This window comes from Arachis hypogaea, chromosome 15 (genome assembly GCF_003086295.3).
Source record: "Arachis hypogaea cultivar Tifrunner chromosome 15, arahy.Tifrunner.gnm2.J5K5, whole genome shotgun sequence".
Classification (NCBI taxonomy): Eukaryota; Viridiplantae; Streptophyta; class Magnoliopsida; order Fabales; family Fabaceae; genus Arachis; species Arachis hypogaea.
In genome coordinates this window covers 14,578,462-14,600,516 of record NC_092050.1, presented here as the reverse complement: position 1 = coordinate 14,600,516, position 22,055 = coordinate 14,578,462, and the positions used below count along the sequence as shown (strand labels likewise).

Sequence of the window (22,055 nt, the reverse complement as noted above, 5' to 3'; positions counted from 1 at the left end):
GTAAGGAATCCATGAAATGCTTGGTTATATCTTTTTTATTGCATGCTTCCCTTTTAAAAGTTTTAAACACTTTTATTAAAAGGGTTATGCTACGTATACATTAAAATCAGCCATCAATTTTACAGGGACGACTTACCGGGGGCGAATGGAGGCTTCGGCCCCATCTTTTTTAAAAAAAGATTAATAGTAATAAGTTATTAAGTATGATTTATTTTTTTTAAATTTATTTAGTGTTTAGTCTAATATAAATAAAAATTCAGTCTAACCTAAATATTAATGATTTCTAATATCTAAAAAGTAAGTAACAATATTAAGAAAATATGAAAAGATATTATTACTAATATTTTTTAATTAAATAAAATTTTTCAATTTTCATAAAGTAGATTTTTTTCTTCTTGTGAGCGTCTTTCTTGATTCATTTGGTATTAATTTTTTCTGTTTCAACTACTACAACTGAGAGTTCTTTTTCAGCTATGAATATTGTGAAGAATAATTCAGAAACAAAATGAAAGATAAATTTCTTGCTAATTGTCTTTTAATTATATTGAAAAGAAAATTGCAGAAAAATTTGACACAAATTCTATTATCGATGAATTTTATGAAACGAGGAATCGACCACTTCATTAATAAAAAGTACATATATATTTTTTGTACTTTAAAATATATTCTCTATCACTATATTTTTGTAATGCATTTTACATTATATAATTTTTTGCATAATTTTTTAATATTATATATAGGAAAAGTCTAGGGGGCCAGCAACTTTATTAAATTCTGGCCAGCATGTAACCAGCAAAGAAATGTGAGCCATTGGATAAAATCTCACACCATTAAAACCATCATTGATGGCTATTTGATGGCTACAAATCACAAAAGTTGCTGGTCCCCTAGCATTCCTCTTATATATATTATTGGCCCCTCAAGATACTATTTCTGGATCCGTCCATGCCATCAAAGTCAGCCACTAGTATAAAATACATGTTGGAATATAAATAGAAATACTTGAATTCGCGACCTCTTAGATGAGTATAAAGACATTTAAACTATAATTCGTTGACTTGGATGAATATACTCTTAATAAACATTAAAGTGAAAGTAAATGGATTAAAGTAATTTATCTTATACTTTCTTGCATTCGTTGTGTATCTTGGTCCTAGTTTCAACCAGTCCACCTGCTATTCCACTGTTGTGATGGCTTATAAGTTATATACTTATATATATTTTATATTTATGGTCTGTGAGTGATTCAACACATCAAGAAAAAAGATTATCGAAACTTTTATAAAGCTTATTACTTACATGTCTAATCAATTAAGATTTGATTAACTTACAACAGTACAACAGAAGAGATAAGACTTTATACCGTTTACCCCAAAATATAGTTAGAATTTTATAATTTCCTTTCTTTTTATATATACATAAAATAAGAAGAACTGACGGCATTACTCAATATTTGCTTATTATTGTTTACCATGTACATTGGTCATAAATATTAAATTCTGTATGGTGTAAGGGGAAGAGAATGAGTGCGCCAAAGAGATTTTAAAAGGGAAGGAATTGAGTAGAATTGTGAAGATGTTTGGCGAAGGGTCGTGTGATAATGAACTCACAACTGCTACAGTAATATGGTTCCAGACAGCTCCAACTTGCAAGCAACGTGTTAATCATAATTAGCTTATACATTGATATGACCATTATATATTATTGCTGCATATACATATATATATATATCACCCTTGGTCTTTGTACCTAACTTCCATATTGAGTACTCTCTGAGGCCAATCCTTTTATGTTGAATATTCACTTTCTCTTTAGCTAATATACTAATAGTATATGTATATTATGGTCTCTAAAAATTCACAAATTAAAACAAAATGATGCTAGAATATACTATCTTAATACAGTGCCTTGAAAGCTAACATACATTTATGTGGCATTTGTCTATTTGAGTTGCCTTAACCTCAAAATGTGATAATAACCTACAAAAAATGTTTGAGTGTATATATAACCTCTCCTTTTCAGAGCTTTCCACACGAAAATAAGAGAAAATAACAAAATCAAATAAAACCACATCTCCCCTGCATCAGCTATATACGATGAGTCCTCTACCAATTACCACAAAGAAGTTTTATCATTTTTTTAATATAATAATTTGATATTTGAAGCTTAGACGCAGGGGAAGACTATAAAGTCAAAGACCAAAAATTGGGGTTGTCACCTACCCTATTCTAATCTTCTGCATGTAATAAAATATTAACATGTTAAATTAAATAGCCGCATGGCAGATGCACAACAAGGACATGTATGTATGCATCACTACCTCAATGTTGTTTGATAAAAGAGATTTGACTTTGATATGATCTATTCTTCGCACGGAATTAAGATACTACTGCCAATCTGCCATATTATAATGGCTCTTGGCCTTGTTGATAACCTTGCCAACCCCCATTTCTTTTTTAAAATTTAATTTGTTTCATTTGTTACGGTAGGCAAAAATGTTTGAAAACGCCCTGAATATAAACCTCATAGTTGATCAATGCATGGAATAATCTTAGCTTATAATACACAGCCTGCTTTACGGTTCATGCATGTTTGGTACTTGCCAAAGATACTAAACCAAAATTGTGATTTAATTTACCAACTCATGCACGCATCCTTATTATACTTGTCCAGCAGTGGAGTGAGCCATAGAGCATCATATATAAAATATAGCAGTGTAACAGAAGATTTGTGAAAGAAATTGTTTAATCTTTTTCTATTAGTTAGATAAATATCCATCTGTAATAATTAATAACTACTTATATTTTGCTTCAATTAATGAGCGGTGCTGTCATTGTACTGTTTTATCCCTGGAACATCATATTCCCTGTAGTCCTAATTAAGCCTTGACGAATATTTTCTTAACCCTTGAATTGAGTCATATTATTAGGCATGCATGTCCCCTCTGTATTATATCTTTCTTTCTACCAAATGCATTAATGAGATTATGATTCATTATAAACAGGGGCATAGGAAAAACAAAAGTCAGCGAGCGGGCTAGGAATGGTTATTTGTGAGAGGAAAATCAAATCAAAATTGTGGCCACCGAAACTCAATAGATCATTATTGTCCATTCAAAATAACACCAATAATGTCAAATAGATAAAGATCTTCAAATGCTTTAACATTTTCACACCTGGCGCAGCTACTTGTCCCACACACACCGTATACTACACACGACAATGATCTTGATCAACCTTCTTCAAGCACATCAAATTTTAAGCCATAGACATCTTTACATATCCATTACATCAAAGACTTGTGTTAGTAGTAATGAACTAATGATACGATGGCCATCTCTACTTTGTAATCCTAATCAAACAATGTATGATGACTCCCACTCACTTTGAAAGCAAACCTTAATTTACATATACTTTATATTTAAACAAAAAGAGAAAAAGAGTTACACAAGTATTATTTTTCATCATCTCTTACCCTACTCCATCAATAAATTAGCGACACATATACGTGGTGATGACGAAATGGTTGAGTAAGATTTGAATCAGGGGAGTGGATCAGTAAAGGGAGATGGGAAAAAGATAAATCATTTTCGTCTCTAAGAGTTGTTTGGGATGATATAACACATGTAGGTGTGTCTTTGGGTCAGCGTCATATATATATATAATAAACACGAGAACACCCCTTAAATATATATATTAGTTCCAAGGTGGCTTTCAGAACCTATTGGTGGCCCCCAATTGGTCTCTGCCTCCTTTTAATTTTTGTTATATATATAGGTGGGTGTGGGGCAATTGGGTTATTGGAGCAATCAAAGTTAAGAAAGTAGTGTGTTGGTATAGCAGTATGGGGAGACAACCATGCTGTGACAAAGTTGGGGTGAAGAAAGGTCCATGGACAAGTGAAGAAGATAAGAAGCTTATGAACTTCATCATGAGCAATGGACAGTGCTGTTGGAGAACTGTGCCTAAGCTTGCAGGCCTTAAGCGTTGTGGAAAGAGCTGTCGTCTTCGTTGGACCAATTATCTTCGCCCTGACTTGAAGAGAGGCCTCCTCACTCATTCTGAGGAGCAACTTGTCATCGATCTCCATGCCCGTCTTGGCAACAGGTACATACAATCTTATTCCAACACTTTTTCCCTTGTTTTTGCTATACACAAGATTAACTTTATATATATGAATACTTATCTTTGGATGCAAAGCAAGAAATAAGGAAGGCCCAAAACACATAGGTAGTGTTTGTTTACTAAAATTAAAATTTTGGTATTGGGACACAAAATTTAGTCCTTTCAATATAGAAAACACTGAAATTTTTAAGATTGAAAATTGAAATTTTAATAATATTCTTATTTAATTTTTTAAATTTTAAATTTATTCTTTAATTTTTATATTTATCTTAAACTAAACATAATATTTAGATATAATTCAATATATTTTACACAAAAACATAATATAAAAACTTAATTTAATCTCAGATTCTAAGTCTCTGTTTCCTAATCTCCATTCCAAACGCACCCTAAAGCTTACTTAACTACTTATGGTAAAGTTTCTTTGTCTCAGGTGGTCTAAGATAGCTTCAAGGTTACCAGGAAGGACAGATAATGAGATTAAGAATCATTGGAACACACACATCAAGAAAAAGCTCCTTAAGATGGGTATTGACCCTGTTACTCATGAACCTCTTGATAAGCAACAACTAGTTTCATCATCATCATCTTCATCCGAATCAGCAGAGCAATTGCCACAACCTCAACAACAGCTCAGGGAAACTGTTGATAACAACAACGATAATAATGGGGTACCGGTTCCCATCAATTCACAGCAGGAGAACTCGTCGAGTTCGTCACCACCAACTGAAAACTCTTGTTCTGCATCGGGGGATGGGGATGAATCTCTAATATTGAACAGCTTGTGGCTTGATGATACTCCACTCATTGATGCATTATGGGATACTACTCCTACATCTTGGTTATTGGACTGTCAAGACTTTGGCATTCATGACTTTGGTTTTAACTGTTTCAATGAGACTGAGTCAAATGCTCTCCAAACTCTGGAAACAGAGGAAACAAAATGGCATTAGCATTTTAGGATATACATGGAGTACGGTGATGAGTGACCTGTGTATGTTTAAGAAGGTGAACATATATATATAACAGATATAACCTTTTAATTAAAATACAATCTATATATACGTACATAAATACGTAAATATATACCATGGTTTTAAACTAAAGTGAAGTTGAAATTTACTATTGTATGTTCCGGAATATTCTAGGAAGGTGGACGTGAACCTTTACTCTTAATGAGGTTCCTCGCCAACCAAAATGCAAAAGTGATAGCAAACCAAATCCCCCCAATGCCGCATTGCTTGTAATTTTAAAAATGCTGTAATCATTTGTGTCTCTGTTAGGTTTAGGGACAAAATCTGGGAACTGTGAACTGCAAACTGTGTGTTGCTTTTTGCGGTTATAAAACCTATTGTACATGGATGTTGACCTTGAAGCAGATATAATGGTAAATCTTGTTTTTATTGCGGTTATAAATTTTGCTGTTTTTTCTTTCCATTTCTTTGTTTATTTCACATCCTCATGGCTAGACAGGGAGAACTCTGAGATGAACATGCATGATTAAGCAGTTACCATCGGCATTTAAACCTAAATAAAGTAGTGGTTAATGTCATACTTTCATTTTAATTGTGTTAATTGTTGAAACGTGAATTTTTTTTAAGAATTTATCTATTAAGATTTAAGAGTACCTGCTAAGATTACAAATTAAAAAAAAAATTGTTGAAAATATACAAAATTTAAATTTTTAATGTATTTATTTTGTATTTATTAATAAAAATATTTAAATTTTTTTATTAGTGATAAACTTATCATATGTCTTTAGGACACATATTAATTAATTTTTTTTAAGAAGACCACTTAGGTAAAAAAAAAATTCTCTAAAGTGACAATGTTAATAAAGTAGTAAATGATGCTTTAATCACCTTTAAATTTGTAACATTTATTATTTGTGAGCCTCACTGTCTTAGTCTAAGACTGATTAATGGTGTATTTTTTTTAAAGTGACAATATAATTTTAGAAGAGCCAAATCCCAGGTAAAAAATTCTTATTTCATCTTTTGCTAATAATAGTTTTGTATTGTATTTTAATTTGTTCCTATGTAACTTATTCTGTATTCCTTTTCACATATTATTAAACTTTTTAAAAGATTTTTTTTTCCAAAAAAATTGAATTGGGCTAAAACAAAAAGTGAAATAGCTTAATTATTAGTTTTTTTTTTTAAATATTGTTTATACAAAAGAAGTATATCACAGTAAAAACTAAAACGGAAGCACATCACCAAATAATTTATCATCTGAATTATATATGAATCAAATCGATGATAGGACTAATACCAAAAAACAAAACACCCTACTATATAGATTGAAGTGGTACAGAGAGAGAATATAAATTTTTTTATAGTTATTTTGTATTATTTTATTGTTATTCAAAATGTGGGTCCTACCTTTATTAATCTCTATTTCATTCTATTAAAGAAAACATCTGTAAACTTATATCTTTACCATATAATTCACCCCAAAAAAATTGATAATAGCACTAGAGAGATTCACATCACGTTTCTTAAGTTCACAAAAAATAAAAAAATAATAAAAAACGTTTATATTTGTGTGACATATAAAACAATTACCATATTATTATTATAGGAGCAAAAAAAGTCCAACTGACTTAAAGTACAATTTTCTTATATTGTATTTAGTATTTTTTTTTTGGACTTCCTCCTAATTAAAAGTATAATTATTATAAATTTTTTTAATTACTATTGCTAATAATGTTTGCAGATCATATATGACCAAAATTTCAATTCGATTCGCACTAAACTCATTAGATCGGATTCGATATTCGCACTTTTTATGTTCGGATTGGATATCAAATATATTCGTAAAATAAAAAATATTAAAAATATATTTTTATAAAAAAAAGTCAATAAAACTTTTTGAAAAAATATAGGTAGACAACATAAATTTGTCACTTTTTTAAACAGCTCTAATTAATATATATTAATTTTATATTTTTAAAAAAATAAAGAATTGATTAATAGGTTTTTAAGCAAATTTTGAAAAACGAGGATTCCATTACGCCTCCATTTCACTGTTAAGTTACTTTTCCTTTGATGAAACCTCGAAAAGCCCCCACCTTGAACGTGAACCCTCGTCTCCTCAAAACTCAGCCTTCCAGATCCTCATGCCGAATGCTATCATCCATCCCATCGCATCACCGACCGTATATATTACCGAAAGCTATCTCCAACGCCGGTCATAATGCATCCGGAAGAAGCACTCGACGCCCTTAGTAACACTAGTGACGTCGTCCGAAGTCGCGAACAAAAATCCCGCATTTTCGACCGCTTCGTCGATGGAATGTACATTTGGAGAAGAAGGAATGAATGCATCATCCATTTACGAAGAGTCTTTTGTCTTTTATGAATGTGTCTTCTAATAGAGGTATCTTTTTATGCATGTGTCTTCAAGAAGTATATATCTTGTTATGTATGTATCTTTTAATGCAAATGTCGTTTGTGGATGTGTCTTTTAAATGGAGGTGTCTTTTATGAATGTGTCTTCTACAGGAGGTGCCTTTTTGTGATTGTATCTTATACAGTAATGGCGGAACTCAGATAGACTTCCGAAGACCAGTGGTTGCTCGCCGACGAAAGCACGAGCGGCACTGACCATCGTTGACACCGGCAATGGAAATTAAACGCGTCCAAGGATGGAGGAGGGAGGTCGGGAAGGGGACTGTCGGGGGTTGAGGGATGAGGCTGGACTTGAACGGTGAAAGATATGGTTAATTATGTTTACTAGTGTTGGGGTTGAATTAGGTTTACCATGGATGATTGGACATAAGTTTTTTTTTTTTTTTGAAATGGGCTTTGGGGTTCAACCCAATAGAAGTTGGCAGGATCCCTCTTGATTACCTAGCAGGATTGAAACTTTTTTTTTACTCTTTTAAACATATTTACTTCTATCTGATTAGAGTGTGGATCAGATCTGATCCAATCTAATCATCTTATAGATCGAATCATATCCATAAATTATGGATTAGATACGGATAAATACCATAGATTTGTGAATATGATTCGATCTATGAACACCCCTAACTACTGCTATAAGTTCGTTGTTGCAAAAGTATGCTTCTTTTTTATTATAAACCATTATTAGATTTTAATAACCATTAAAACAACTTAATTGTCAACAAAGAGATAATACTTATATTGACCTCTAAAATTATATTCGTGTTTCAATCTAATTTCAAAAATTTCGATTTACTCAATTTAGTCTCCCAAAATTTAGTAGTTACAACTCACATTGGTTCTTAGTCTTATTTTTGTCACAGTCTCATAAAATCGGTAACGACATACTGAGATGGACAGAAAACTGCTACGCTGTACTTTCTAGCAACTATTTGATGTGACAATTGAAACTTTTTTTATCTTATTTTTTTTCTAGCAAAATACTTAAAACCCTAATGTGAGTCACAGATACCAAATTAAAAGATCAAAATAAGTAAATTGAAACTTTAAAAATCAAATTTGAAGGTTGTAGAAGGCTTAGAGAATGGAGTTGAATCTATGATCTTCTTTTATGTTACTGAAATAACCCTTTTAATTCTAATTCTGTTTGAACTCAGCAGTGAAAAATTTATGAGACAATTTATTTTTATCTCATGAATATCATAATATAGAACAGAGCAGGGAAGAGAGAAGCTGACACCATCATGTATCCTGGTTCAGTTGCCTTGTGCAATGTAACCTACATCCAGTCTCCACCACAACAGAGGTGGAATTTCCACTATTGTTAAAGTATTACATACACCAATTCCACAGGATTGACACAATCCTTTGACTCTCAAGTTCTAACCTAACTTGACTTGGTTATGCTAATACCTAACTCTTTACTCTTAGTGCTAACCCAACTAAGAAAGGGGTACCTCACAGGTACAAGATACAAGACACAGAATCAACCTAAAAAAATTTGAAATCACTCTAGACTTTTCAATCAAGTGTGTTACTCTGCCTCTTTCCACTCTTAGGCTTTTACTTGAGCTCTCTCATTCTGCCTTTTACCTCAAGAGATTACAGAAAGATAAACATTGAAAAGTAAATTACAATTTGCAAAACTTGAAGGAGATTGACTCTTCAACAGCCTCTTTGCTATGTGATAAACCAGATTTGCTAGCCTCTGATTCAGTTCTTCATTCTGGCGGAATGCTCCTTTGACTAGGAAGCACTGTCCAAGTGGATGAACTTCTTTAGAGAGCTCTTCTCAGAACATACACCTCAAGAACACTGGTTATCTCTCCTTGGTCTCTGAATGGTGAGAAAAACTTCTTTTGTATCTCCTTGCATGTTGCTGAGTTACACTCCCTAGGTCAACTCTCGAGCTGTGTGCTTCACCAACCCACCATCTCACTTTTTCCCATTAATCCTCAAAATAGGAATTTTGGTTTTGACCTTCTCTTGTTGACCGAAAGCCACAGGACAGCAGAAACAAATATTTTCAATGGTAAACCCAGATCTTGGCCATTGAAAAATAACTTGGTCCCCAAGACACACATATGACCGTAGATACACAGTAGTGAAGAGCAGAGATCATCTTTCCCATGTAACCCATAATGGATAGGCAGAATGTTGAAGATGAAGAAAAGAAGATATGATGCATGTATAAGGAAATGAAATCACCTTTTGGCTTCTGACTTCTTGATACAGTTTGATGTGGGTGATTAGACTTCAACCTTTTGCTTAACCTTCTCTTTCTTGCTTCTTTGGTGAACAACTTAGGGACTAAGCTTTCTCTTACTTCTCTGCTTTCTGACCAAGAGAAAAAAGTGTACGTTGCTTTTGGTGAAATCACATGGGAAGGGTTTGAATGAGAGAAGCAATCGGGCTTGGATCGCGTTTGATTCAAGTTCAGCCCATTGGTTGCTTGCTTTGTTTTCTTTGGGCTGCCTTTGTATATTAATTTTGGCCTGCATCACTAAACCAAAATAATCAAAACTAATTGGGTAATTAACCCAATAATCTAATGTTTGTCATCATCAATTATGTTAGTTAATTTCTTAACTCAACAATCTCCCCCTTGATGACAAACATATTTAAGCATTAACCAAAAGGAATTGAATTTTAGTAAAGTTGAAAAACTTCCCTTTGAATAATGTTTCTTACTTATGTGTTACTCCCTCTTTCTTTTTCAAGAGTAGCTCCCCCTAGATTTATGCTCTTCTTTTTGTTCCTATTTACATTATACTTATAGAGAGAACAGTAAAGAACTATACAAATTTATCTTGACAAAGGGAGTTTAAACAATTAGCACCACAAATCCAGTCCAATACTGAGCATATCATGTCAGCAACAAAAACAAAGCATCAAGGTTAATCAAGGGCAAACCAGCAACATCTCATATACAACAAGTTCCAATTTCATGGCAAAAAAAAATCACAACAGTAGCAAAAATTACAAATCAAATTTTCATGCCAAAACCATTGTGCCACCAGCAATCAAAATCATAAAAAAATTTAGTAGCAGCAGTTAAATTCACCAAAAAATTTACTGCTCATGCTATTACTCTCCCTTTTGTCATCAAGGGTGGAGCATAGACAACATCAAGCAAAATCCGCACCTTAAACCTGCAGGAAAGTGTTAATGCACAGTCTAAAAAATACTAAATTAATTTAAAGTAAATGCAGCAGTTGTTAAGGTATTACAGTCATCCGAAATAACAAAAGTAGTCCAAAAGTAACAAAAGAAACAGTTTTCATGAGACAAAAGAGAGCAGACAGCAGCAGCTTCATGAGACAAATCTAGGCATCCGAACCAGTTCCCTCTGATTCAGCTTCTTCTTCAACATCAGTGGCATGATCTTCATCTTCAATGAACTTCATACATACAACCACCCTATCCCTTGATTTTCGGAGGAAGTTCTCATGCTTGCTTGCTAGCTTCCTTTGTTCCTTACTCATGGCAATCATGTGATTGGATTGGGAGACAAACTTCTGGACTACATCCTTGACAACATTAAACAGAGCAGATTTTTATCCAGTAGAGATAGAAGTGCCCTCGATGGAAGGAGGAGAAGATTCCTCAGGAATGAACTCATCATCTTCATCATCTAGTACAACCTTTTCAGTGCGAGTAGGTCCCTTATGTTGTTTCACTGAACCACCTCTCTTTAGGTAAGAGTGTCTATTCTCATACGACTCATTAGACAAATCAACACCAAAATGTTCAAAAATACAAGTTAAGAACATGCCATAAGGGAGAGCTTTATCTTCCTCACTTCTAACAGAATCAAACATGTATCTTACTATCAAATAAGCAAAAGAGATTTCTGTTTTAGTGAGAAGGGCATACAAAATAAGAGTGTCAGTGTATGAAACCCTTTGATATGAACCACTTTGAGGAAGTATGATGTGATTTACAATACGATGCAACTGAGCACGTTCATAACTCAGGACTTTATGAGTAGGGGTGATGCCATCAATCAGAGAAACATGTTCACAAATATGAGCCAAAACATCATTGAAAAATATACCTACTCCTTCATCCCACTTAACCGAAGTATAAGCACAAGGCCCAACATCAGTATACTTCAATGAATCACTGATTGTTTCATCATTTAAAACAATGCCTCGGCCCTTAACATAAGAATGCACACTTCCCTCGTGATATGTCATGTTAGCATAAAGCTCTTTGACCAAAAGAGGGTAAACAGGCTTTTTGATGTTAAAAAGGTGATTCCAGTCTAAAAATTCTAAATTTTCAACATATTGAAAACCTTTCTTTTTCAGGTTTGGCAAATCAGCAAGAAAAGAGTGACACAGGGTACAGTACTTAATAACTCCTTCATAAAAGTCATTGTTCACGGCAGGCCTAAATCTATAAGGATTATAGTTGGAGTGAGATGTCATGAAGTGGGATTTATGAGCAAAAGGATCAATGTCTGGTTCTCTAACAGATTTGAAAGGGAGTCGAGGTTTACCTTTTTGAGAACGCAAGGAAACAGAACTTGTCTTAGGTTGAGTGGGCTCAGAGGTAGGTTCAGTCGCTGTTGGTCATTTCCCTTTCGATGAACTCGGCTTCGATGAACTAGGTTTGGATGGAGGTTTCTTCAGAGGTGGCATCGGCTTGGAAGAAGGAAGGAGCCTTGAAGGGTTCTTAGTACGAGCCATGGGATCAGTGCGAGGAGGAGAGGTAGGAGGAGAAGGTGAGGGAGTGAAGGTCTGATCTCTTAAACGAGTAGAGGGCTTCGGTTTTGATGGAAGTTTAAGAATCTTTTCACGAGGAGGTTTTCGTGAAATGGTTTTCTTCCTCGTTTGGGTGGTTTCAGGTTTTGAAGAAAGAGAAGCAGTAAAGGTAGTGGTAGAAATCGAAGAGTTTGCAGAGGAGTTATGAGGGGAGAAGGAGAAGCGTTGGTAACCGTACCCAAGAGTTTTCTCAAAATATGCAACTGCATCACCTCTGATATGACTATGAAAAGACTTGACATAATAAAAAGAAAGATTTGATTTTATTAAAAGTAAAATAGAAAGTAATTTCAAATTTGAAATCTTTTGACCAAAAGAAAACAAAAACAAGGAATAAAATAAAATACACAAAACAAACTCAGAAAAAGTAAATAAATGTAACACTCATATTGGGCCCAGAGGTGGTTTGGTTTAAGGAAACATATTGGACTACTCCAGATCTGATTTTTGAGGTTGGCCCAGGTGACTCTGTACTTGTAAAAAGGCCTGAGAATGCTGATTTAAAAGAAGGTTCTTCACTTGCCTAGAATTGTCTTATACCTATTTATGAGACAAAAACTTCAACAAACACATCAGCAATCAATGAATCATGGCTTAAAATCCCTAGACTAGTCCTAAGCATGCAAAATCTGTCCTCAGTTAGTGGTTTAGTAAAAATATCAGCTAATTGCTCCTCTGATTTAATAAATTAAATGCTAATATCCCCCTTTTGAACATGTTCTTTTATTGAGCAAAATTTCACTTCAATATGTTTAGTCTTAGAGTGCAAAACTGGATTTTTAGAAATATTAATGGCACTCATATTGTCACACAACAAGGGAATATTTTTAGCATTTAACTTGTAATCAGCAAGTTGTGTTTTTAACCACATGAGCTGAGAACAACAAGAAGAAGCAGCTATAGACTCAGCCTCTACAGTGGATAAAGCCGCTGCTGGCTGCTTCTTACTTGACCAAACATTCAAGGACTTTCCAAGGAAGCAACATAAGCCTGATGTGCTCCTTCTATCAACTCTATCACCGGCAAAATCTGCATCACAATAACCAACTGCAGAAAAATCATCAATCTTAAGATACCAACGACCAAAATTGGATATGCCATGAACATATCTAATGATCCTCTTAACTACAGAAAGATGAGACTCTTTAGGTTTAGATTGGAACCTTGAACACATTCCAACGCTTTGCACAATATCGGATCTAGAGGAAGTTAAGTACATAAGAGAACCAATCATTCCTCTATACCTAGTCTCATCTACATCTTTCTCAGTTTCTCCCTTGTCTAATTTAGAATTAGGGTGCATGGGAGTTCCCATGGGTTTGGCATTTTCCATACCAAATTTCTTAACTAGTTCCTTGGCATACTTCTCTTGATGAATGAAAATACCATTTTCAGTTTGTTTAATTTGTAGCCCAAGGAAAAAATTAAGTTCACCCATCATGCTCATGTCAAATTCACTTGTCATGAATTTTTCAAATTCAGCACAAAAGGATTCATTGGCTGATCCAAAAATAATGTCATCAACATATATTTGGACTAGAATGAAAGAATCATTAGAATTTTTTATAAAAAAAGTAGTGTCTGTGGTGCCTCTTTGAAAACTATTTTTCAAAAGAAAAGTGCTAAGTCTCTCATACCAAGCTCTAGGAGCTTGTTTCAAACCATAGAGAGCTTTTGATAATTTAAAAATATGGTTGGAAAATTCTTTATTTTCAAAACCAGGTGGCTGCTCCACATACACTTCCCTATCTATCACACCATTTAAGAATGCACATTTCACATCCATTTGATATAATTTAAAATTACAAAATGCAGCATAAGTTAAGAGAAGTCTTATGGCTTCCATTCGGGCAACAGGGGCAAAAGATTCATCAAAGTCTATTCCTTCTTCTTGGTCATATCCTTGTGCCACTAGTCTTGCTTTGTTTCTAGTAATGCTACCATCCTTTCTTAGCTTGTTTCGAAAAATCCACTTGGTGCCGGTCATTTTCTTTCCATTCGGCCTTGGAACCAATGTCCAAACTTGGTTCTTCTTAAATTCAAGAAGCTCATCTTCCATTGCCTTTACCCAAGAAGGGTCATTAAGAGCTTCTTTGACATTCTGAGGCTCCATTTGAGAGAGAAGGGCAATGTTTGTTTCTTCATTTGCCTTTCTAGTTGAAGACCGAGTTTTAACCCCATGAGAGACGTCCCCAATGACAAATTCCTCAGGATAATTCTTCAAGAATCTCCATTTACAAGGTCTGGTGGACTTGGAGGCAGATTCAGTTACCAAAAGATTCTGGGTACTGCTGGTTTCAGGATGTCCTTCAAATTCATGAGACAAAATGGAATTGTCTCTTAAATTTTCAGCCACTGCAGTTTCTGGTTCAGCTTGTCCAGAATTTTATTTTCATGATTTTGTGCAGTCTCATCATCCTTTTGAGCTTGATTCCCTGCATCCCAATCTTCCAAAACACTTTGCACCAAGTTAGTATCACAAAATGTAACACGTATGGACTCTTCAATTATTCTAGCATCTTGATGATAAACTCTATATGCTTTACTAGTTGTGGAATATCCTACAAATAAACACTCATATGCCTTTGGATCAAATTTTCCCAAATTTTTTTTGTTATTTAGAACAAAATATTTACATCCAAAGATATGCAAGTAGTCCAAGTTTGGTGGGGAACCTTTCCAAAGTTCATAAGGGATTTTCTTCAAAAATTTCCTTCTGATAGTTCTATTCAAAATTTGGCAAGCTGTGTTAACCGCTTCAACTCAAAGAAATTTTGGAACATTGCTCTCACAAAGCATAGCTCTTGTCATTTCTTGAATGCTTCTATTTCTTCTTTCCACAACACCATTTTGTTGTGGTGTCATTGGACAAGAGAAGTTGTGAGATATTCCAAATTCCTCACAAAAGAATTCAAATAAATGATTTTCAAATTCGGTTCCATGATCACTTCTTATAGAAGAGATCTTTAAATCCTTTTCATTTTGAATTTTCTTGCAAAAGATTTCAAAGGCCGAAAAGGCTTCATTTTTGTGTGCAAGAAATAAAACCCAACCAAACCTAGAATAGTCATCCACAATCACTAAACTATAATGTTTACCACCTAGGTTTTGAGTTCTTGTTGGACCAAACAAATCAATATGTAGCAATTCAAGTGGCCTGTTAGTAGAGATGTCTTCCTTTGATTTAAATGAACTTTTTGTTTGTTTTCCCATTTGACAAGCATCACAAGTGATGTCTTTGTCAAACCTTATCAAAGGAAGACCTCTTACTAACCCTTTCTTTACAAGTTTGTTTATTTGAAACATACTTGCATGGCCCAATCTCTTGTGCCATAGCCACTTTTTAGATTCTTTAGAATGAAAACACGCTACATTTTGATCCTTTAGTTCATCAAGGGTGAGTCCATACACATTATTATAATGCTTAGCAATGAAAAGCATTTCATTGGTCTTTTCATTTACCACACAGCATTCAAGTCTTTTGAAAGTGACCAAATATTCTAAGTCACACAGCTGACTTATACTTAAAAGATTGTGCCTCAAGCCATTTACCAAAAAGACATCATCAATGAAAGTAGAGTGCTTATTACCTACTTTTCCAACAGCAACTATTTTACCTTTTTCATCATCTCCAAAGGTCACAAAACCTTCATCATACTTGTTTAGTTTGATGAAGTAAGTTGACCTTCCAGTCATGTGCCTTGAGCATCTACTATCTAAGTACCACATATCCCTTTTGTTCTTGGATGCTAGACAAATCTGCATGAAAAACTTCAAGTAACCTTAGGTATCCAAATTAATTTGGATCCTTTGAAGTTAATCCATCTTGGTTGCCCAAGTGCATTGAAATCACACACAACATTGTAAACTTGGTTTCCCACCATTCTTTTTTCAATGAAGCATTGGGAATGTGAGTGACCAAATTTCTTACAATTTAAATAACGATTTTCTGATGCATATTTCTGAAACTGAGATGATTTATTTTGCTGGAAATGATTAAAGGACTGGAATTTTCTGGTTTTTAGAAGAGGTGCTCTTCTTTTTGACAAACTGATTTTTATTGAGATTGTTCCTCTTTGCAAAAGTGTTCCAACCAGAATTTTTTGAAACATTTGTACTTTTTGAATACGAGGTTTTGTTGTAAAATGGTGGATTTTTGAAAGCAACCTCCTTATTCGAAATGTATCCCAAACCTGGCCTATCTTATGTTGTTTCGGTTTTTTAAAAAGGCTCAATTTCACTAGTACAAAATTCATCAGATTCCTCCTCATGTGTGGAAGCATTTCCAAGATCAGATCTGTTGGAAGTGGATTTAGTTTTTGATGAAGATGCCACAAATTTTATAGAGGATTCATTAAAAACTGTACTTTCCTTGGTTATATAACCTAAACTGAATTTTTTGAACAATGGTCTTTGGCTTGCAAGTAATTTGTCCAAGTTACTGGAACTTTGAGCAAATTTTGCTAAGTTGTCATTCAGCCTCTTAACCATTTTGTTTAGTCTTTCATTTTCAGCAATAAGTTCATGAGAAGGATTCACAATGTGCTTTCCTTTTAGTTTTTCAAGTTCAGATTTTAGAAATCTATTTTCTTCAATAATTTCCAAAGCACATTCAGTTTCCTTTAGCTTTTCTCTCAAAAAATCATTTTCTGCTTTCAATATATCTTTTTCAGATTTACACTTAGTGTATTTATCCAGCAGTTTTAAGGTGTTTAGTGTAAGATCGTCAATTATAGCATGTAAATCATCTATAGATAAGTCATAGTAATTTACCTCATCAAGATGATTATTACCAGCCATGAAGTAGATTTTATCTTCACCTTCAGAATCTTCTTCCTCATTGGAGTCATTCTCAAGATCCTCCCAAGCTGCCATGAGCACTCTCTTCTTTTCTTTCTTCCCTTTGTCCTCCTTCTTGAGCTTCGGACAGTTTAGCTTGAAATGTCCAACCTCCTTGCAATGATGACAAGTCACCTTACTCAAGTCCATCTTGTGTTTCTTTGAGGTTGAACCCTTGTACTTGCCCTTGTTCTTCATCATCCTTCTAAATCTCCTAACAAAAAACATAAGCTCATCATCTGAAATACCATCACTAGACTCACTCTCTTTTGATTCTATTTTTGACTTGAGGGTTGTTCCCTTCTTCTTTGAGTCCGGTTTTGTGTGTGTGATTTCATAGGCAAGGAGTTTTCCTCTCAGCTCATCATAATTTATAGGGCTTAGGTTATTGCTCTCGACTAGGACAGTGGCAGTGGTTTCCCATTTTTTTGTGAAGCTTCTAAGGAGTTTTCTCACTAGGGTTTGTTCTAAATAGTTTGTACCCATAGCATCGAGGTTGTTGATTATGATTGAGAATCTCTCAAACACTTCATCAATTCTTTCTCCATCCTTCATATTAAACATCTTGTACTCTTTTCGCAGCATATCAATCATCGTTTCTTTGACTTGTTTAGTGCTTTCGTGTGTAACTTGGAGTTTTTCCTAGATTTCTTTGGCTGTCTTGCATCTAGACACCTTTCGGTACTCTTCAAAGCTGATAGCACAGTGAAAAAGGTTGATGGATTTAGCATTCAGCTCCATCTTCTTCTTATCGTCTTTATTCCATTCAGCTTCTTCTTTAGGAGTCACCACTCCATCAGCACTTGTTTTTGTTTTTGCTGGAATCTTGGGACCACTCACAACAATCTTCCATTTGTTGTAGTCAATGGATTGAATGAAGATTCTCATCTTCTCTTTTCAGTAGGCATAGTTCTTCCCATTGAAGAAGGGTGGCCTGTTGTTTGACTAGCCTTCAGTTAGAGTATAGGCAACTGTGGTTGTGCCTAAGTTGTTCGCCATTGGACCTTTGCTCCAAGCGGTGAAGCTTGATTCTTAAGACCTTAGCTCCTGATACTAATTGAAGGTTGTAGAAGGCTTAGAGAATGGGAGGTTGAATCTATGACTTTCTTTTATGTTACTGAAATAACCCTTTAATACAAACTTTCAATTCTGATTCTATTTGAACTCAGTAGCAGAAAATTTATGAGACAATTTATTTTTGCCTCATGAATATCAGAAAGCAGAATAGAGCAGGGAAGAGAGAAGCTGACACCATAATGTATCTTGGTTCAGTTGCCTTGTGTAATGCAACCTACTTCCAGTCTCCACCACAACAGAGGTGGAATTTCCACTATAGTTAAAGTATTACATACACCAATTCTATAGGATTGACACAATCCTTTCACTCTCAAGTTCTAACCTAACTTGACTTGGTTATACTAATACCTAACTCTTCACTCTTAGTGCTAACCCAACTAAGAAAGGGGTACCTCACAGGTACAAGATACAAGACACAGAATCAACCTAAAGAAATCTGAAATCACTCTAGGATTTTCACTCAAGTGTATCACTCTGCCTCTTTCCACTCTTAGGCTTTTACTTGAGCTCTCTCATTCTGCCTTTTACCTCAAGAGATTACAGAAAGATAAACATTGAAAAGTAAATTACAATTTACAAAACATGAAGGAGATTGACTCTTCAACAGCCTCTTTGCTATGTGATAAACCAGATTTGCTAGCCTCTGATTCAGTTCTTCATTCTGGCGAAATGCTCCTTGACTAGGAAGTACTGTCCAAGTCGATGAACTTCTTCAGAGAGCTCTTCTCAGAACATACACCTCAAGAATACTGGTTATCTCTCCTTGATCTCTGAATGGTGAGAAAAACTTCTTTTGTATCTCCTTGTGTAAACCCCGATTAAATTAGTAGATAATTAGTCAATAAATTAGTTTTTAATAAGGAGGATTAGAAATGTGAATATTATATTAAATTAGGATAGAGCTCATCGAAACGAGAATTTTGACACTAATTTCGAAAAAATCGGTCCAAGATTGGACCGAACGGGCCGAACCGGGCCCAAACCGGGCCCGTGGGCCCAACCAGCCCATCACTTAAGAAGACCGAAGCCTTCTCTTTTCTTTCATTCAGCGTAAACGAAGCTTGCAGCTTCCAGGGAGAGGAGAAATGAGAAAAAGCTCCCGAAACCTTACGTTAATTTCCGATCCTCGTAACTTCTCCGTCCGAGCTCCGATCGCCGCACCGTTTGCGGCCACGCGTTCACCACGTCGAGCTCTACGTTTTTACCGAAACAATTTCATGGGTAACTCACTATTTTGCACTCAGCCTTCTTTTCCCCCAATTTTCGAATTTTAAGTGGGAATGTTGAATTTCTTTGATTTTTGATGTTTTAGGATCCAATTAGCTTGAGAGAAACGTTCACTCTTGCTTATGTGAAGTTTGGGTAAGGTGAGGATATGATAATTCTATTTTATTTTCATTGAATTTGAGCTTTGAGTATTAAATTGGATATATATGTGTTATGAATGTGTATTAGGTTGTGAATAAATAATTGGAGCTTGGAATTGTGAATACTGGAACTTGGAGGAAGCGGATTAGTTGAGTTTTGAGGGGCTGCCTTGGTTTTGAATAAATAGCTTTGGTCATTACGTGGAAATCGGCCAAGGTATGGTTTAGGTTTCTTGCATTTAATATATAATGTTCTGTGAAAACTTAGGCTAGATGACCATTGGATAAGTTGGAATGCAGGTGTATGTTTAATGTTTAGTAATTTGTCGATGAATATATTTGGTTGAAGTTTATTCGATAATTAGTTTTTAATTTTGGATGGTGAATGTTGTTATGTTAATTTGGAGAGAATTATGGTTGAATGTTATTGTTGATGAACATGGTTAGTTTGGTGCTTGTTGATTAACTAATGATTTGGTGAATTATTGATTTGAGGTTTAATTATTGTGGAGGTTGCTGTGATAATGAGGTATTTTGTGTTAAAAGCCTAGGATTTGTGAACTATGATTCTTAGTTGGATTTTGGTTGTTGGACTTGAATATTGCATGAGTTTAATTGTTGATTTGAGGTAGATTTATTGTGGTGATTGTCATGATGATGAGGAAGGGTATGTTGAATTGAAAAGAATGCAGGTTTGGACCCGAAAAGGGTGGCAAAGTCCGAGTTTTAGAGGAGATGCTGCCGAAATTTTATAAAAAATTAGAGATTTTATTTAGATAATTATTTAAAAAGATTTAGATTCAAATGTTATATGGTTTGATTTTGAGTTATTAAGAAAATGAGCATGTTTTAAGTTTGATTCATTTAGAAAAGAATGAATTATGTTTTGAATCGAAACTATTGATGGACAGAATGGGTGGTGTGATAATGAAAGATAGGGATTGAATATGATTGATTTATGATCATGAATGAGATGCGATTGAGAATGATGTGGATGTTGATGAATTATAATTGAATTATTTATATGGCATGAATAATTTAATGATCTGAGATACGAGGTTCCCTGGATTAAGTGCCGTGGCTTGCCACCACGTGTACCAGGTTGAAAACTCGATACTCTGTTGACCCTACGACGTAAGTGTGACCGGGCACTATATAAATTCCCGGGAATGTTACCCCCATTGAGCAATATTGATTATTTGAGAAAAATCTATGCATAGACTCTTGGGGATGCACGTCGGGGGACAGTCTAAGGACAATTCAGACTTGTCGGGTTGGCTGGATAACCGACAGATGAGCCTCATCAGCCATAGGACAGGCATGCATCATCTGCATATTACTTGAATTACTTGCTTGTGCTTTAATTGGGTGTGCCTATATGTACTTGCCATTTTAAATGTGTATTTGTTACCTGCAGTATTTGTAACCTTCTTGTGCTTGCCTTTATCTGTCTATTTGTCTGTGAAAATACATGATGAAGTTGGAGGTATGGAGGAATGGCAGTATGGGACTTAGATTTAAGGTTAAGTTAAGTTGGGTTTAAATATTTTTAGAAAATCACCTTTTATGGCTCCTGTTTAATACTTTAAGCTCTATAATCTGAGTGTCGGCGTTCTAGGATTGCCTCTGGCATTCCCAGGACCTTATATATTATGTGTGTGGCACATTTACCATACTGAGAACCTCCGGTTCTCATTCCATACTATGTTGTTGTTTTTCAGATGCAGGCCGAGAGACATCTCGTTAGGCGTCTGGACCCTTGAAGCGGAGTGGTTACAGAGTTATTTTGTTATGCTATGATGTGTATATATGTACTTAGTTTTCTCTCCGCATAACTTGTTCTTTTGATCCTCCTAGAGGTTTATGGAGAGGCAGGATTGTGTATATGTACTTTTGGGTCTTGGATATGTATGTATATATATGTAAATATTCTCTGGCCAGTCTTGACTTCGCAGGCTGAGTTAGGAGCTTGTTATTTTGTATCTTTGGCACTCTATTCCTACTTCTGTTATCATATGTATAATAGTTATGGTTTCCTTAGCACGCAGGTTAACCCGTTCCTAGAGCGTTGCGCTTTTATTTTGCAATTTTTGTTTCCTCTTTTCTTCAAGGCTCCTAGCATATTATAATTCTTCTGCTATTACATGTACTCATTTTATTTTAGAGGTCGTAATACCACACCACCTCTATTTTACGGCTTAAGCGTAAAGCTTAGTGTGGTAGGGTGTTACACCTTGCATGTTACTGAGTTACACTCCCTAGGTCAACTCTCGAGCTGTGTGCTTCACCAACCCACCATCTCACTTTTTTCCATTAATCCTCAAAATAGGAATTTTGGTTCTAACTTCTCTTGTTGACCGAAAGCCACAGGACAACAGAAATAAATATTTTCAATAGTAAACCCAGATCTTGGCCATTGAAAAATAACTTGGTCTCCAAGACTCACATATGACCGTAGATGCACATCAG

At 34.8% G+C, this 22,055-nt stretch overlaps 1 protein-coding gene and 1 long non-coding RNA gene across 2 annotated transcripts; both read left to right on the top strand.

The window, feature by feature from the left end:
• Positions 1-3,608: 3,608 nt before the first annotated feature.
• LOC112749594 (MYB-like transcription factor ODO1) lies at positions 3,609-5,540 on the top strand. The gene is made up of 2 exons (XM_025797890.3): positions 3,609-4,106; positions 4,558-5,540. Exons 1-2 carry the CDS (start codon positions 3,844-3,846, stop codon positions 5,075-5,077), a joined length of 783 nt encoding a protein of 260 aa, XP_025653675.1. The 5' UTR covers positions 3,609-3,843; the 3' UTR covers positions 5,078-5,540.
• Positions 5,541-19,259: 13,719 nt separating this feature from the next.
• LOC140179473 (uncharacterized) lies at positions 19,260-21,673 on the top strand. The gene is made up of 4 exons (XR_011872947.1): positions 19,260-19,440; positions 19,532-19,586; positions 19,675-19,803; positions 21,308-21,673. It is a non-coding gene; the product is annotated as an uncharacterized lncRNA (long non-coding RNA).
• Positions 21,674-22,055: the final 382 nt, after the last annotated feature.

What these genes read in the sequence shown, in the direction of transcription:
- LOC112749594 (XM_025797890.3), top strand. Translation starts at nt 3,844, where the DNA reads ATGGGGAGACAACCATGCTGTGACAAAGTTGGGGTGAAGAAAGGTCCA. An exon ending in CATGCCCGTCTTGGCAACAG is followed by an intron (nt 4,107 to 4,557) that starts GTACATACAATC and finishes TCTTTGTCTCAG; the next exon opens with GTGGTCTAAGATAGCTTCAA.